The sequence below is a fragment of the Lissotriton vulgaris genome, chromosome 11 (genome assembly GCF_964263255.1).
Source record: "Lissotriton vulgaris chromosome 11, aLisVul1.2, whole genome shotgun sequence".
Lineage (NCBI taxonomy): Eukaryota > Metazoa > Chordata > Amphibia > Caudata > Salamandridae > Lissotriton > Lissotriton vulgaris.
Genome location: NC_141699.1, coordinates 1,009,508,104 through 1,009,525,975, shown reverse-complemented (window position 1 = coordinate 1,009,525,975; position 17,872 = coordinate 1,009,508,104). Strand labels below are relative to the sequence as shown.

Below are 17,872 nucleotides of genomic sequence, written 5' to 3'. Positions count from 1 at the left end.
ATCATTCGTCAATCAAATTTTTCATCCAGGGCCCAATGGAGTTGAAGAACCCCAAACCGGTCACACTCCACACTCATAGGCAGTGGCAGAAAGTCTCCCCGGAGAGCTTTCTAGCCTCCTTTTCAATGCCTCAGAATATTGCATCTGACAATATAGAGGAAGCCTTGGCTAAATACAACTCCGCTGTTTCTATGGCTATTGACCATATTGCACCACTAACATCACTCCCAAGCCATCCCAAACGCCCACAGACAGCCTGGTTCTCTCCTCAGCTGTGAGTACAGAAACAACTCTGCAGGAAATATGAGAGAAGCTGGCGCACTAGTCATGACGAAAAGGACAAAGATCGGTTTCTCACCACCCTGTCCAGTTATCATAAAAATATGAAAATTGCGCGGAAAACTCATATAGCATCGCAATTAGCCCCTGGTAATGCCCCTAAAATTCTGCATGATATTCTCCAGTTCTTTATTAACACCAAGGCCTGTGAAAACTTTGAGGCACCCACGCACACGCTATGTAACGATATTGCTCTATACATTTTGCAGAAAATAGAGCTTATCTACGAAAAAATCGTTTTGCCAGGAAACCAGCCTCTGTTCCCAATGGTATCTGACCAACCAGAACAGACAACTCCTCAGTTGTTAGAGTGCTTCCCCACACTGACATCAGCAGAGGTTGAATTACTGATTCATAAGATAAAATCAGGGTCCCCCTGGACCATATCCCGGTCAAAGTTGTCACATCCTTTGGCAACCAATTATCCCCCTGGATTGAATCTCTCCTTAACCTCTCCCTGAGAGAAGGCCATCTACTGTCAGAATGGAAGGCTGAACAGGTTGGGCCTATACGTAAGAACACTAAAGTCCATTGGACGGATCTTTCCAATCTCCGCCCCATTTCGCTCCTTCTGTTTCCGAGCAAATTACTGGAGAAACATATTAACAATCATCTCTCCAACCATGTCAAACTTACTGGTTGTTTAGACTCTTCCCAGTCCGGCTTTAGGCCCAAATACAGCACCGAATCAGCTCTGCTAGTGGTCACGGACAACTTCAGGATGACCCTAGATAAGGGCCATTCTACGGTCCTGGTGCTGTTGGACCTATCTGCTGCGTTCGGCACGGTGTCACATCGGATATTGTTCAGCAGACTAAAGGAGATTGGACTAAGAAAATCTGTCCTGCGGTGGATGACAAGCTTTCTATCTGCTCGCTCCCAGACCGTCAATTTAGGCCTGTATCATTCGGCATCTATGGAACTGTCCAAGGGAGTACCTCAGGGCTCATTATTTAACATGTGTGTCGCTCCCTTGGCCAATCTCCTGAGGACGCATGGGTTTATCCCCATATCCTATGCCGACGATACCCAGCTGCACTTTCCATTTGACAAATTTACTCCATCTGTACAGTCAGCCTTCTCTTTTGGTGTGAGAGCTTTCTCACACTGGATGAAGAGTAATTTCCTCCAGTGCAATGTGGGGAAAACAGAGATTCTGCTCTTCGGAGACGCCCCTTCTCTGTGGAATCCTGAATGGTGGCCGGTCGATTTGGGTTCCCATCCTGCCCCCAAATCTACTGTTAAGAATGTGGGTATCCGTTTGGATCAAGCCCTTACACTGAAGGAACATGCTGCTCAGACAGCTGTCTCCTGTTTTCATACAATGGGCTTGCTCCGTCGAGTCTTCCCTCTGCTTCCTGACTCAACCCGGAAAACTCTGACTCAGGCACTTGTATTAAGACGTCTGGACTACTGTAACAGTCTGCTGATCTCCGCCAATGAGGCCTGGCTCAGCAGACTGCAGGTAGTCCAGAATACGGCGGCGCGACTGGTACTCAATGCTCCTCCTAGGACTGCTTCCCGCCCTCTTCACTTGAAACTTCATTGGCTTCCTATTCATCAACGGGTAAGATTCAAAATTTGTTGCGCTATCCATAAGGCGTTTTTTAATCTAGGCCCCACCTACCTCTCGGAGAAATTTACACCGTACCGACCTTCTAGATCTCTTCCCTCGGGCTCCAAACATCTTCTTGTGGTTCCTCGAGTAAGGAGGGCTAGATTGGGAGGAAGGGCCTTCTCTCATCTTGGCCCCTGTTATTGGAACGAACTCCCTATATCCTTGAGACAATGCCCTGATCATTTGCAATTCAGGAAGCTGCTCAAGACTACTCTTTTCTGTTCCTGATCCAGCTGTAACTGCAATATATCCATGCGGTCCATCCGAATCGCAGTGATACCCCTTCGGGGGTTAATTCAGGCGCTATATACGTGAATAAATAAAGTAATGTTCTTTAACTATATAATGAAATGTATCTGCAAAATTAGAACAGAGATAATATCTTGGCAAGAACAATGGAAAATACTGGACATTTTACACCTTGGCATTACCTGGGAAGCACCTTCCAGATAGCCCCATGAAAAAGGTAGTCTGTCAGGTTCTTTTCTCTTATTCAACTGGTAGAAGTTATCCTCATCAGATGGAGGATTTGGGCCCAAGAAGGCATGGTTTGATCAAAGATGCTACAGCATATATGTCAAATCAGCCCCCTGTACACACCAAACTCCCCAGATCTTGCATTTCTTCAGTGCCAGTGTCTCGATCTGAATCGGGCAGTTCAGCCCCCCTATGATGCTTGGAGGGGGCTAGAACACCTGGGCATTGACAGCTTAAACAATAAACTACTTAAATAAAGCACTGGAAGGAACGTCTGTGAGGGCCTGCAGCATCCTTTTCTGAGGCTGAAGTCTCAGATCCTCAGAACAAAGCTTCTTTTTTAGGGCTTTTCTTCCTCTCAGCTATATTGCACTCCGAATGCAAAATGCTCATCAAACAGCATAATATGGCACATAAATCGATCATTTGTTGATTGGAAGATCTTAGAGCTGCCTCTTTTTCACTCAGCAGGAAGTGACCACACACATCGTTCTAGGCGCACAAAAAGCTTGTGGTCCCATTTTATCAGGATCTCAGATGAAGAGACTGCGATAGGGACCAAGGAAATAGGACATTATGCAAATACATTTTGCTAGTACTTGGATTGGCAAGATCTATCTTCAGTGGTGACACAACCTTGCTTTATAGGGACTGGGACACGGAAGACAGCCAAGGAGGTATTGTGTAGTTGCACACCATGTATAATTACACAAGTAAAACTACTTTCCCTTGTGAGCACTCCTGGTAAGCTACATTTGTTGCAGGGAATCTTTGCAAATTCTAAAAAATATTAAAACTACTTCCCACAGGGAATGTAAACCTAGGGGCAGGAACCGGGCCCTAAGGGTGTACACAAACCATAACTCTGATGCCAAGAGGTACACAGTGTTCCTGCAGAATAGTTATTTAAAAGAGGAAACAAAGCCATATTTCTAAATAAGCCCCACCTAAGTCACATGGTGGCTAAAAAGGCTTTAGGCATGGAACACCTGTGGGGGAGTCTGTCTTGAGTTATTAACATAAAACAATTACTGTGTTGGTAGTGTTTGTGTGGGGTGTGTCTAAAGTGTTTTGGTAAGTTTCCAAAAGGTGACAAGAACTGCAATTCTAACGGCAGGTAGCGATTACGAGGGTTGCCAGTTGTCCAGGCAGCCCAGCTGTTTGAATAATAAAAATACAAGAACAGCACGTTCCTCGGTGGGACGTGTTCGAGTCAAGCGAGTGCACAACATTGCGTTCGCATGGAAAAACACAGCAGGGCATGATTGTAACATACACGAACTCAGGGATAAGGACAAATCTTTTCATAGCACACGTGCATGTACTCAATTTAAGTACTTTTAAAAATTTTATTTTAATTTTATTTAATGCGATTTTATATAGCGTGAACTTTACCCGAAGGTGTCAGAGCGCTTTACATAAGAGCCAGTTTCAAAACATAAGGACTTAGGAATACATGCGTTACATAAAAGATTAAAGAAAGAAAAAAATTGCAAATGTACAAGATGTAAAGTCACAGAAAGAAGAGACTGGTGATTAGAGTTCTCTATATACATAGGGAAGGGATACGAATGGATATACTCTAAGAGTCACATAGGAATGTGTACATCACCTCAGCGTTGGAAAAAAGATCATTGCTAGCAGATAAAGGATTTGATTTAAAGTTAGGTGCCAATGGAATCCTATTATTTCGGGAGGAAAAGGTAAAGCCGGAAGAGAACCCATCACTAAAAAGACCAAGATGGCGAGTGGATATCTTGCAATCCCCTGCAGGCAATATAGCTGAAGTGACCAGATACACAGATGTAGATAGAGAGAAACAGTCTTTAATACCGTTCAACTGCTCAGCTTCCAGGGAAACGAGATAACAGTCCCAGAAGCTTAAATGCAAACATTCTATAACCAAGGGAATGACAACACTGGTGATAGTAGAACATTCAATACATCATAGAAAGATGGCTGACATTACAACAATATCTCCCTTTCTTACAATAAAACAGTAAAAGGGAAAAAAATAAAAAGAAAAGAAATATGAATAAAATAGATATAAACAAAAATGAACAAGAATAAGATAAAACCAGAAGCTTAAATGCAAACATTCTATAACCAAGGGAATGACATCCCTGGTGATAGTAGAACATTCAATACATCATAGAAAGATGGCTGACATTACCACAATAGCTTAATGAGTAAAGCACTCATTATTAACCTGCAGTTCTGAATCCGGTCAGGTAATTGTATCAGTGTACTGGTACCTCCATCTATTCACTAAATGGTTTCATTCAGACAGGTTTAATATTGGGGTTCACTTAGAACAGCGCTTCTCACCCTGTGTCCACAACTACAGAGCAGGGGCCTGCAACTATTTAGAAAATTAAATAAAGTTTGATTTGATTTGATTTGAATTTGTAAAGCGCAACGTATGCCCAAGGGCGTTTTGGTGCTGCCTGCAAAACTAAAAAGAATCAGAGAGATCTACAGAAGAAGCGTGTAAAAGCAGGGTTTGAGAAGCTTTCTAAGAGCCAGAAAGTTGGAGGAATTCCTCAGAGAAACTGCCATTTTGATTCCAATGTTTGCAGATCTGTACAATATATAAACATACAAAAAATAGCAACACTGAAAATGTGTTGAATGCTCTGTAATGTGAAGGAATTTTGAAACAGTAGGCTAAAAATTAATTTGTTGTCCTTAGCTTGGTTTGTAGTGGCAGTTCATGTGCGGGGAAACAGAATCTAGTATGGACAATTGGTGGCCTCAATTGAAGCACTGGTATGCATCAAAAAACGAGAGCACGCATTAGGAGCACAACAGGCAAAGTGATTTGTCTAGTATATCCCTTCATGTTTTAGGATTAAAGTCACTTTTGAAAAAGCTCCAACTTCCCATTAAATCCAAATTCTGATTCCTGTATAGTTTTTTGATTGGGAATTAAATACAATATTTAATAATTTGTAAATTCCTTTGATGTACACTTGTTTCTGGGTTTGTTCTTTTGTTTTGAGATCGAAGAAAATGCTAAGTCTAGGGCTTCCAGTAGTGGTTCAATGGGAGTCCACAAAAATCTAAACCACTGATACAGAGGTTAATGCTCAGTTCATTGAATAGCGTTGCAATACATGTCTATACTCGGGGCTTTAAGTGGGCCGGGTCTCACCGTTGCTGAGCAACTGCAGTTTTTAAAAGGGGACCTCAAAACGGGTCCCTATCAGGCTCTGTTTTGTGCCCTTGCACATGCAGTCCGATTTTTTCTGGGCTGTAGTGACAACAGGCACATCGATGTGCGCGTGCTCACACTGCTCATCATCTCACTAGTGGAGAAGTTACGTTATGACGTCATGCCAGGTGAGCTTTGTAGGGAAAGGGAAATCCTTTAAAGAGACTCATTTTCTCTCTGGATTTCCCTTCTCCTTTTGAAACTCAGGAGCAGCAACATTGCTGTGGTGTCACCAGGGCCTTAAGTGGAAGCTTTTTCAATATTATAGAAAAGCCATAGCCAATAGTCCTGACTTGTTGTAGGTATGCTGTTACTTGTTTTATCATATATCTGGATGCAATGACAGAAACAGCAAAATACAAGTTGGACAGCACAATATGCTAAGCGCAGATTTTTAGCTTACATGTTTTAAGCCACGCCCTTATTACATTGGTCGCGCCCCTTTGCGAGACCCCCAATTTTTTCATCCCACTTAAAGGCCTGTCTAAACCCAAGAAGACGTCAACAAACAAAGCAACATTCTAATATTACTATTATTGGTCATTGTTAGTGCTACGGGATGGTCAAATGATCAGTATACTTTTGTCTAAACTTGATGGCTGCTTTAAATATTACCCCTTATTAAATGGCCAGTACGTTGCCAAAATATAATATACTTCCTATCATCTCTAACAAATGTTAACCTGCTTTACTATTTTACAGCACAGATGTCAAAATAATACAGCTTCGGGTCCAACTAAGGTAAGGTTCTTTAGCGTAAATTGTCGATCTTTCGCAAAACACCACCCAGAGATATTTGACCTACTGACAGACAAATCGCCAACTGGAATTTTTTTGACTGAGACCTGGCTAACACAGGACTCTGGTGCAGAACGCTGGTTGGCCCTTCCCCCAGGCTATAGTATGTATCAACTTAATAGATCTATTAAGCGTGGTGGAGGTATCGCACTTATCCTTAAGGAGCCTTTTTTATGTAGTTTTAGGAAGGAGGATATTCCTGAATGTGAAAGTGCTTTTTTTAAAATCACCTTTAATCATAATTTCACGGTTTCTGGGCTGTTTATCTATCGTCCGCCCAGGCCTTCCAATGTATTTAGGGAAGCCTAAGTGAATAAGGTTATTCCACTTGCTAGTAAAGCAGCAAACGTTATCAATCAATCAATCAAAAACATTTATATAGCGCACTACTCACCCAGAGGGTCTCAAGGCGCTTGGGGGAGGGGGGTCCGCTACTGCTCGAACAGCCAGGTCTTGAGCTGCTTCCTGAAGGCGAGGTGGTCTTGGGTCAGGCGGAGGTGGGTCGGGAGGGTGTTCCAGGTCTTGGCGGCCAGGTAGGAGAAGGACCTTCCTCCTGTGGTGGCTCTTCGGATGCGGGGGACGGCAGCGAGGGCGTGGCTGGTCGATCGAAGCTGGCGAGTGGGAGTGTAGAAGTTGAGGCGGCTGTTGAGGTATCTTGGGCCTTGGTTGTGTAGGGCTTTGTGTGTGTGGGTGAGGAGACGGAAGTGATTCTCTTGTTGACTGGGAGCCAGTGCAGGTCTCTCAGGTGTTTGGAGATGTGGCTGTGTCGGGGGATGTCGAGGATGAGTCTTGCTGAGGCGTTCTGGATCCGCTGGAGTCTCTTCTGGAGCTTGGCGGTGGTTCCGGCGTAGAGGGCGTTGCCGTAGTCCAGTCGGCTGGTGACGAGGGCCTGGGTGACTGTCTTCCTGGTCTCGGTGGGGATCCACCGGAAGATCTTACGTAGCATGCGTAGGATGTTGAAGCAAGACGAGGAGACGGCGTTGACTTGTCTGGTCATGGAGAGGGAGGAGTCCAGGATGAAGCCCAGGTTACGTGCGTGGTCTGTTGGTTTGGGTGCGCTGCCTAGGGCGGGGGGCCACCAGGAGTCGTCCAAGGCGGAGGGCAAGGAGCCCAGGATGAGAACTTCCGTCTTGTCTTGGGTGATTTAAATCTTCATCTGAAAGATAGCGGCAAATTGGATATTGCCTGCTTCCTAGCTGATCTAGAGGCTTGTCAACTAATACAACATGTGACTGATTGTACCCATGTGGCCGGCCACCTGCTGGACCCTATATTTTCTAACGTGGGCTCTATTACGGTGTCATCTCCGGTTCCCTTGGTCTGGTCTGATCACTTCTTGGTTCATTTTTCCTTTCAGCTACCAGTGAAACCTGCTCCGCATTGTCCCCGCCCTGTGATGAAACGTCCTTGGTATAAATTGGATGTCAGTTAATTGTTGGACTCTTTGTCAAGTTCGAAACCACAGTTCCCTTCTAATATAGAGGTAGGTGACACTCTTTACCAGGATTGGCTGACCCATGCGTTAGACATCAACATTTCTGCAAAACTCAGTTCAAAGAAGAAACAAGGGCCATCTAATCCTTGGTTCAATGAAACCCTGGTGAAAGCTAAAAAAGTTTGTAAGCAACTGGAGCATTCATGGAGGCGTGCCTATGATCTGGAAGCAAAAAATAAATATAGCGATTCAATTAAGACGTATCATAGGCTGATCCAGAAAGCTAGAGCTGAATACATTGCTGCTCAAATTACAGAGAGTAAGAATCCCCCTAAAATGATCTTTTCCCTTCTCAGAAAGATGCAACATTCTAAGGTGATGTGAATGCGGATCCCCCAGTCTCCTCCAATGCTCAGTGTGATGAACTTGCAGGGTTCTTTCTGCATAAGGTGGAGATTATTTATAATAACCTTCCACCTACTTGCTCCCTTTCAGCTAGGGTCAACACTGATCGGATAGTTGAGACCGAGGACAGATTGGTCACTCTTGAATTAACGCTGTGTTCCTTTTCTTTAATTTCACTCTCCGAGACGGAATCTCTTTGTTTTAAAATTAAATCTGGTTCCCCTGCTGATCCCTTGAGACCTGACCAACTTCGTCTTGTTTCCAACTCAATTTTACCAGCGGTTAGGGAATTGATTAATCTGTCACTGACCTCTGCATCTTTGCCGGCAACATGGAAACATGAAAAAGTTGTCCCTCTGTTAAAAAAGAACGTCTTTGGACCCTTCCGACCCGGGCAACTTCTGCCCGATTTCCCAACTCCCTTTTTTAGCAAAAGCTACCGAATCGTATGTAAATACAGTTTTGGCGGAATTTGTTGAGCTGAACAACATTCTCGACTCCTCACAAAATGGTTTTCGCCCCCACCACAGCACCGAGTCGGTGCTGCTGGATGTGACCAAGGATATCCGGGCAGCCTAGATGTTGAGGACTCTGCGGCCTTGATTCTGTTAGATTTAACTGCCGCTTTTGACACTGTTTCCCATGACATCCTGTTATGCAGGCTGTAGGATATTGGGGTCAGGGGGCTGGCCATGGCCTGGTTTCGCTCTTTTTTGGAAGGCAGAACTTTTCAGGTTGCTGTACCACCGCACCATTCGCAGGTGTATGCCATTAAGCATGCGGTTCCACAGGGCTCAATATTGAGCCCTGCGCTGTTTAATATCTATGTTCAACCCCTAGCAATGGTAGCAAGAAGTAGAGGGATGTCAATGGTTTCTTATGCCGATGACACCCAGCTAGTTATTGCCTTTTCAAAAAAGTGCAAAAATAATCTCCTTAAATTTAAGGAGGACCTGTTAGCAATCGCAGACTGGATGACAGCCAACTGCTTGCAGCTTAATGCTGCTCAATCTGAAATTCTAGTGTTAGGGAGAGACAGTGCGCTTTGGTCAGAAAAGTGGTGGCCGGACAAACTTAAACCAGCGCCACCGCCCAAAGAGGCGGTTAAGAATCTTGGTTTTTGGATTGATAAGGATCTTTCTTTCGACACCCCATCTAAAGTTATTGCTAGGGTCTGTTTTTATTTTTTGAGGGGGTTAAAACCTTTACTCTGATATTTCGAACCAAAAATCTGGCAAACTATCCTACCGGCTACAATTTTAGCCTGGCTGGATTACGGCAACTCCCTTTATATAGGCGCTAATAAATCTTGTATTTTACGCCTCCAAAGAATTCAGAATGCCGCGGCCCGTGCTTTGCTAGCACTGCCCAAGTTTTGTTCGGTATCTAATTTTTTACCTAAACTTCATTGGTTACCAATAGCCAAAATAATTCAGTTTAAGTCCTTGTGCGTAGCTCATAAAATTCTGTCACAACAAGGCCCTCCGATCTTAGCAAGTCTGTTGGTTCAGTACACCCCGAACCGTCCCCTTCGCTCCGCCAACTTGGGATTGGTGTGTACCCCCCGTTTTCAAAGAGCCAGGGCTGGTGGTCAATCTTTTAAGGTCCAGGCGGCCCAACTTTGGAACTCCCTTCCGCTGTCTATCAGAGGACTTCAGAATCATCTGACCTTTCGTAAAGCTTTAAAGACCTGGCTCTTCCCGGCCTAACTGTTTGGGTTTGTTAGAGCAGCATTTGGCATCCGTCTCTTGGGTAGCGCTGGGACGCCCCGTTGCTGGGGCAGCTATGCGCTGTATAAATCTATAAATAAATAAATAAGTATTCCTGTTCCACCCAACTGTTGTAGGTACTTAAAGTTACTTTCACCTATGGAGATAAAAACATTTCTACGATGTAAATGTCCCTTCTCTAGGGAAACGTGTAGCACCAAACTTTAGCAGCACATACTGTTTTTAAGCAATAACTCCTATTTTCCTATTGTTACATACCCTGAACGGCCATTATACAATCTTAAGGGTACTGAATAGCCCTGCGCATCATGATTTTCCATATTATCTCTTATAACTTCTTTATATTTTAAGATACACACTCTACAATTGATGCCAACATTCTATTCCATATTCCTTCCAACTATGACATTGAAAACTAGGGCGCATTTGAATGCTGTTAATGGAAATTCCTATGATTTCAGGAGGAAGGCCTATATCCACAGAAGAATTAATTGTCGCATTTATAACAACGTGTTATTTTGTGATGGAGCAAATTTCAACCGTGAATTGGCTTCTCCCCAGAATGTAACACTTCTTACAGGGTTTGGAGGAATGTCAATGACCGTCCATTTTCAAACCAGGTATAGGGCTCTACACTACCTAACTTTACCTCTTGCTTTCTGTCCTGTTTACATTCGTTAATGAGTTATAATCTTTTTTCTGGTAATACTGTAGAACTTGTTGCTTTACTGTCGGTGCTGCAACATATTTTGTTGACATGCTGCTGTGATTCACTCTACCAATAGTTTCAGCCTCACTGGAATAAACAAATAAACAAGAGTACTTCTAAATGCATGTCCACCTGAAAGCCTCATGGTCTGTGGCTGTATTGTCCCAGACTATTAAGTTCTGAAGAACATTAACAAAGGAGGTAGGTCTTGAGGGTACTCAAAATGGAGCTCTAATTCACAATAAACCAGAAAGAGACAAGTAAGTGATTTCACAACTAAGGGCCAAAAGCTATACCGTCTCCTTCCTGACAGAGCTCTTGTAAATGTAAATGTACAGGAATTTATATAGCGCAAATCACCAAGAGGTTTCTAAGCGCTTGCTTAGGGAACCCGTCCTGGTATTCCCCTGTGAGATAACCCCGGCAGGGTATCCGCAAGGTGAAAGCCAGGCATCCCGCCGCGAGGGGCCGTTGTGGAGATTAAGCAAGCTATTGCCCAGAGTCGCTGAGTGTGAACCCGTGAATCGAGTAGGCAACGGAGCGAGAATTGTCGAGTCCATGGACATTTTAGGACTCAAGACCCCGCCGAGCCGGGAATTGAACCCTGGTCCCGGGCTGACCTCTGCTTCCAGGTCTGCCTCCTCTAACCAGTGAGCCACACTTCTCCACATAGGGAGAGGCACCGTGAACGAATAAAATTCAAGGCTCTAAACTATATGTATAAAATCAAATCCCGCAGTGCGCCCAGTTACCTGCTAGCACTGGCCAAACCATATTTTCCCTCTTGCAATCTCCGGTCTGCCGCCCAAGGAAGATTCATCTTCCCGAAATTTAAATTAGCTCGAATGGGCGGCAAATCATTCTCGTTCCTAGGCCCTTCACTTTGGAATTCGCTCCCCACTGTTCTCCGCAATGAGACAAACCATATCCAGTTCCGCAAGTCACTAAAAACCTGGCTGTTCGACAAATAGAAAGCTTTCTGGTTAACATGCCTTGACCTGCTCTTGTGCCGGGAGACCCTTTTTGGGTAGCTGACGCGCACTATAAATTTTAAAACTAAACTAAACTAAACATAGACCAGACTCCTCAGAGTAAGGAGTGAGCTTGCAAGTTGGGCACCTGACAATGGAAGCATAATGAGAAAGACATAGGACCATGAACTCAATGCGCTCAGCCGCATACAGACAGTGCAAACTCTCGTGATCTGGGCTCAGATATGATCAGATTTCTACCTATTGAAACCCAATGGTGCCATATACAATCGCCATGTGGTTATTGCTACTTATGCACTCCTTATGAAGTGGCCGGAAGTTGTTACAAGGCTAGCCAACGGGCCGGAAATTTTTAATCTGCATGTATTCCAACACTAATTTCCAATTATTCTGAGGTATGATCAAATTTCTACTTATTGAAACCCAATGGTACCATACACAATTGCTATGTGGTTATTGCTACTTATGCACTCCTTATGAAGTGGCCGGAAGTTGTTACAAGGCTAGCCAACGGGCCGGAAACTTTGAATCTGCATGTATTCCAACACTAATTTCCAATTTTTTCTGAGGTATCCACGCTGCGCCCCGAATGGGGAATAACTGCTCAGAATGGCAGATACAGGGTCCTTTACTGAGCAGTTTTTTCCGGTTCAGGCAAAACAATGGTGACATTTTCCACCTGCTGTGCACAGTGGAATGTGTTAGAGGGAGAGCTTGTGTGGGGAGTGGGAGGGACAGTGGGGTTGCCTGCCCTGGGGAAGCATTGTCTACTCCCCCTGTGAATGTAGTCACGGACACTTCCACATTTTGGACATAAAAGCGTTAACTTAGTTTTAGATGTTTCATGTTTAACGCCTCATTTTAAGAAGCTCGAACAAACTTGCGACTTAATGTTGTCATAATTAATGTATTTTATGCTAAAATTGTAATGGTTTTAATTAACTACACAATTAAATCATTCTATTCTACTCCCCCACGCTGCTACAACGATCAGACGGGGGTGGGGCTGTACTAATGGACCACTTCCACTGCTACTGCAGTAGCAAAGACAAGAAAATGGTAATTGAAATTCGAGGAAATTCACCCACAGTTATTACTTTAGTTTAAAATGCCACCACTCGTGATGAGGGCCTAAGTGTTTTATTTTCTGTGGTATTTCATAAAGTGCGCACCTGACCTCCAAGAAAAGATATACACAGACATTTTTGTTGCAGAAGGATGTGGCGGGAAGAATAGTGAGAAAAAGTAAATGAGACAGCGAAAAACAATACATTTTGCAGTTTTTTTTATTTTTATAAAACCACACGTATGCACATTGCAACATATTTTGAAATAGCAAATGATAAAGCAATTTATGTAGAATCACACAACTTTGGTCAAGTGTCACAGTCAGGACTAGAACCCAGATCTCGGGTTACAAGGTTAGCAACATAGCCACCCACTAGACCTCATTCTCTTAACTTCAAGACCAAAGACTTAAATTCATTTGTTTCAGCAGAGGATGTTGTTGCCTTCTGTATTTAAAAGTGCTCAAGATATCAGAAAGAGCTACCTCAGGTGGAAATAAGGTAAATTGATATAGGTGGCTTACTATTTTTCCAACCAATCTCACAGAATAATCTTGAAGTCAATGGTTATAGCAACAGAATATTACCTTCAAAGCTTGGTGGAATACTGTTTGTTTCCATCATAGATTAGATACAGGCAATAACACACCTATTTCCTTATGCATTAAAAGGGATCTTTTATGGCTTCCTTTAACCTCTTATCTAACGAATTCAGCCATAACTCCCCCTACTGTAACTAGTATTTTGGATGAAGTGAGAAAACCTCCATAGTTGTCTTTTTCTTATATTTTTGATGCATATCATTTGACATTACTCTTTTCTCCTTGCCCTATACATTGTTTGTATAGCTTATATTATACTTATTAATGCTAATGTTGTTGAATTAAATTTGTGATTCAGGTACTGCCTTTTCCCTATTTTTGGTTTCCCCTCTATCTCAATCCCCTCTTTCTCTCCCCCTCTTTTTTAATTTTTCATTGTATTTTTGCCTTTATGATATTTCTTTATTATGTACATTATAATTGTTTCTTCAATGAACATTAAACTAAAAAAAAAAAAAATATATATATATATATATATATATATATATATATGAATTGTATTGCCCACGTGACGTGGTAAGAGGCCTGGATGGGCACAACTGCTTCATTCGAAAAAAATTGGGACTACGGACAGTCTTACTGTGATATACTAAGAAACATGTGAGAAATTTGGAAAATACAGAATAAACAAATGGTTATACCAACAAAGAGTGCTAACTTGAGACCCACTGCTGTGCAGCAGCGAAATAAAGGGAAAACAAAAAGAAAATAACTTGAGGTTATTATCATTTTATTTCGTCCTGCTGCTGCAGCTCTGAACCGCAGGTGGGGCTGTTCTGACACAGGAGCACTTGGTGTAGCGAGCACACTTTGCGAGAGCGCATGAAAATTTGGCTGGACGTCTAGGTCTCGCCAAACGTTCTAACGCACTTACCATGCTCTCCACCCAGTCTGTATTAAAGCCAGGCTACATTCCAGCCTGGGTGGAGAACATGCCCAGGCTCCCATTCCCTGGCTGAGCGCTGAATCGTGACTCTCAGACCAATCACAATGCAGATTTGCAGCATTGTGATTGGCTTAGGGGAGCCTGGGTGCTTACTAATCGCAAACGCTGATTGGCTAAGGGAGCCTGGGTGTGCTTCCTGATCCTTCCGGTGGCCCTGAACGACGAGGAAGAGAGATGGAGAAGGGATGCGGTGGTACGGTAAGTTTTTATTTTAATCATTTTAATTTCCCTTAAGAACTTGACAAGGTGGTGGATTATTGAAGTAGGGGATAAAAGCTACTGCCAAGCAGCAGTGGAAGCTCACATGTTGCCCTAAGTGGCAGCAGGAATAGTTTCCTATTCATGTGAAGGCCTGATGAAGTGCGCGCTTTTTTTTTGTGAAAACTATGTAAGGTTTGTACTTTATGAACTTGCAAAATAAAAAAAATATATACAGGATGAGCAAAGTTGTGGGTTGCCTGACTTTGCAACTTCAAAACACTAATTCCCACACTAACAATGCACTGTAGGAATGGGAAGGTGAGTCAGTGCAGTACCCAAATAAAAAAAAAATTAAAAAAGCAAAGTTAGACTACTTTCCCTTTTCCCTCCCAGTTACCCATACAGAACTGGCTTACCTCCATTGTCATAAATGGGATCACCCCATACTAGACCTTAATGAGAAATCTCTAGACAACATCTCAAATCTTAAAGTACATTTGATCTAGACACTTAAACATGGTTAGAGGAACTATACTTTATATGTAGCCCTAAGCAACATTTACATTATGCAGACCTGAACAATATCACCAACACGCTACACACATATGTGCTACAGAGGGAACACAGTACAATATCTGAATAAAAGTCTTACCATAATAGCATACACTTTCTTTTCCGGGCATAAAACATGTACCAGATGCCTGTGCATGGACATCAGCGCCACGGTCTAATAATTTATTCACAGTCTCTAGATCATGCTTCAGGATAGAAATATGGAGGGCAGTTTCACCTGGAACATATAAACATGTTTAGTTACTTTCACATACCATGTTGCAAGTACGCATTTAAGTACACAATAACGTGTAATGGAATGCCTCAGGTTGCACATCACACAGATCAGGCTCCTAAATGATTTTCCCTGTTACAATTATTTAACTAATCAGTGTGCGCTGTGTCTGATTTGATCTCAGCTTCCTGACTTGCCTGTTCCTGCTCTGCTGAGCAACACCAGTTAGGATTAGCGTTCCAAAGTCAGGATGCGCTGTACAACCAGTCAGACCAATCTCTGCTCTGGAAGTCCTGGTACAGAATGCAGCGTTGTCTTAAGGATTTTTGGGGACCCCAGGCAAGACATAATTTGGGGCCCCCTGTTCATAATTTTACTGCACATTTTCTGCAAAGTGAAGTTGGTATGATACCAAACAAGCTTTCAGGAACTGGGTTATCACATAAACAGCTGAAATATTTTTTCCCAAGGCCCCCAAAGCAGTGACAGCTGGTGTTGTCGAAGAGTGGCAGGTGGGGAGGGAGGAGGAGTCAGGGGAATAACGGACAATAAACCATAATTATTATTTTTTTAAACATATTACCTGCAGCCGACCGCGTTGCACTCTTCTGCTCCTCTCCTCTGCATGCACAGACTCCCAGATCCCACTGTGGCCAATCCTGACGCTTCTCTCATGCTGCTGGAAGCAGCATCAGGATTGGCCTGTACGCTCTGAATTTGTGCTCCGAGTGAGACAGGGAGCATATGCCTGCTGTATCCAACCCGGCAAACCAGCTCGGGCTGAAGACAGCTTGAGTGCGCATGGCGGTTTGGCCGGCCTGAGACGACTGGCCAAACCGTCATGCGCACTGATCACAGTGTACTTACCACTCCTCCTGCTGCTGTTTTGAGGCAGCTGGAAGGGGGGCGATGCGCCTCCTCCGTAGCGGAGGTGCTGCCGCTACCCTAAAATCCTTAAGATGCCACTGGGAAAAGCAAGAACGACTCCAAGGAAGAATTAGGCAGAGGAGAGAGACTGAGATATGGAAATAGAGAGATTTGAGGTAGATAAAGAGAACGTTTACTTTCCCAGGTGCCTCTTTGATGGTGGGAGCCCTGGGCAGTTGCCCACTTTGCCTATGCCTTAAAAGGTCTCTGACAGAATGTTCCAGGGAAGGACATCATGTATGAGGAAAGCCTGAGGGGATATGCTGAAACCACTCTGCATGCAGGTTTGATGTGCAAAGTGGGGGAACGGGTGGCAGGAGTTCGGGACTTTGGACCTCTGGTGCTCAGGTAAAAGTGGCGTGCAGCCACTATACACTGCAAAATGGCAACCGATTTGAAAGTTAGTTTGCGACTATAAACATGGTTAACAAAATGATAGACCTCTTCAGACTCTCCCCTTGTAAATTACATTAGACAAAAGTAAAATGAATACAGGAGAAATTAGTAAGTTTACTTTATGCATGAGCTAATTCATTAGGCTAATTAAGTAGTCTAGCTCTTGGTCAAGCAAATCAGTTGGTATATTAAGAAAGTAAACACATTATCTATTGCAGTATAGATTTCCTAACTTCTGCTCCCCTGCATGCTTGCAAAATGGTTACTCTGAATTCAATTTTTTATGATAAGCTGCTGTAATATATTGATGTTGTGCCAACCAGCTCTATGGAATTAATCAGACATTCATTCATGCTTAGTTACTATACAGCTAAGGTTCTCAGCCTTTGGCCCAGGTCCTAATGACACTGGCACCTCATTTATCAGTCAGACTTGGAGGGACCCTCAGACTGGGATGCATTTCTCAGTTCAGGAAGGAAAGGTAGGAAACGTTGCCTTGAACTGAGGGGCGGACCACGAATTAAGCAGGAAACACTAAGTCCCACATTCACTGTTCACCTGAAACACACCTCAATCAATCATCAAACAAACAAACATTTGTATAGCGCAGCACTGTCACCCCTAGGGGTATCTGGGCGCTAGGACATGGCACGATTCATGTCAGACAGTGACTACACGTTGCACGAGTCCTGCACTTTCCTGCAGACCCCCGAGGGCTTGAGGTCCTCAAACCATTAAAAGTAGTTAGATCAGCGGTTCCCAAATGTTTTAAACCCAAGACTCACTTTGGGGCCCATCGGGAGACGGGGAGGGGAAGAACCGACCGGACACAGATGTAGGTGTGATAAAGGCCGCTTTATTGGGAAACAGGTGCATCCTGAAAACATACCCCAACCTTGGCCTTTGCCGTACAAAACTAGGCCTAACTAATTATACATGTACCTGACCAAAACCCCCCACCCCCTCCCCTAAACAGTTCCCCGCCAACAACATAAACATCATTATCAATTTCCCAAACGCCTGTCTCAACTGTTTCAACATCTGCCATATGTACACTCCCTCCCCCTCAGCCAGTAAAACTCCTTCCTCCTATCCTACCCCCCCGTTTAACTAGGAAAAAGCGCCATCCGAATAAACTTTCCAGCACCTGCCCCCAGCGACAACACTACCAGAAACATCCTAACCCAGAAAGCACCTGCTTCCCACAACATCCCTTGCGCAACCCTAAA

The 17,872-nt window shown here is 43.7% G+C and overlaps 1 protein-coding gene across 1 annotated transcript in view; it reads right to left on the bottom strand.

Moving 5' to 3' along the window:
• LOC147683931 (transient receptor potential cation channel subfamily V member 6-like) overlaps positions 1-17,872 on the bottom strand; it is a 176,561-nt gene that overhangs the window by 141,843 nt on the left and 16,846 nt on the right. Inside the window, exon 3 of the mRNA XM_086944922.1 lies at positions 15,186-15,323. Coding sequence (XP_086801048.1) covers positions 15,186-15,323 — 138 coding nt within the window. The remainder of the gene's footprint in view (positions 1-15,185; positions 15,324-17,872) is intronic.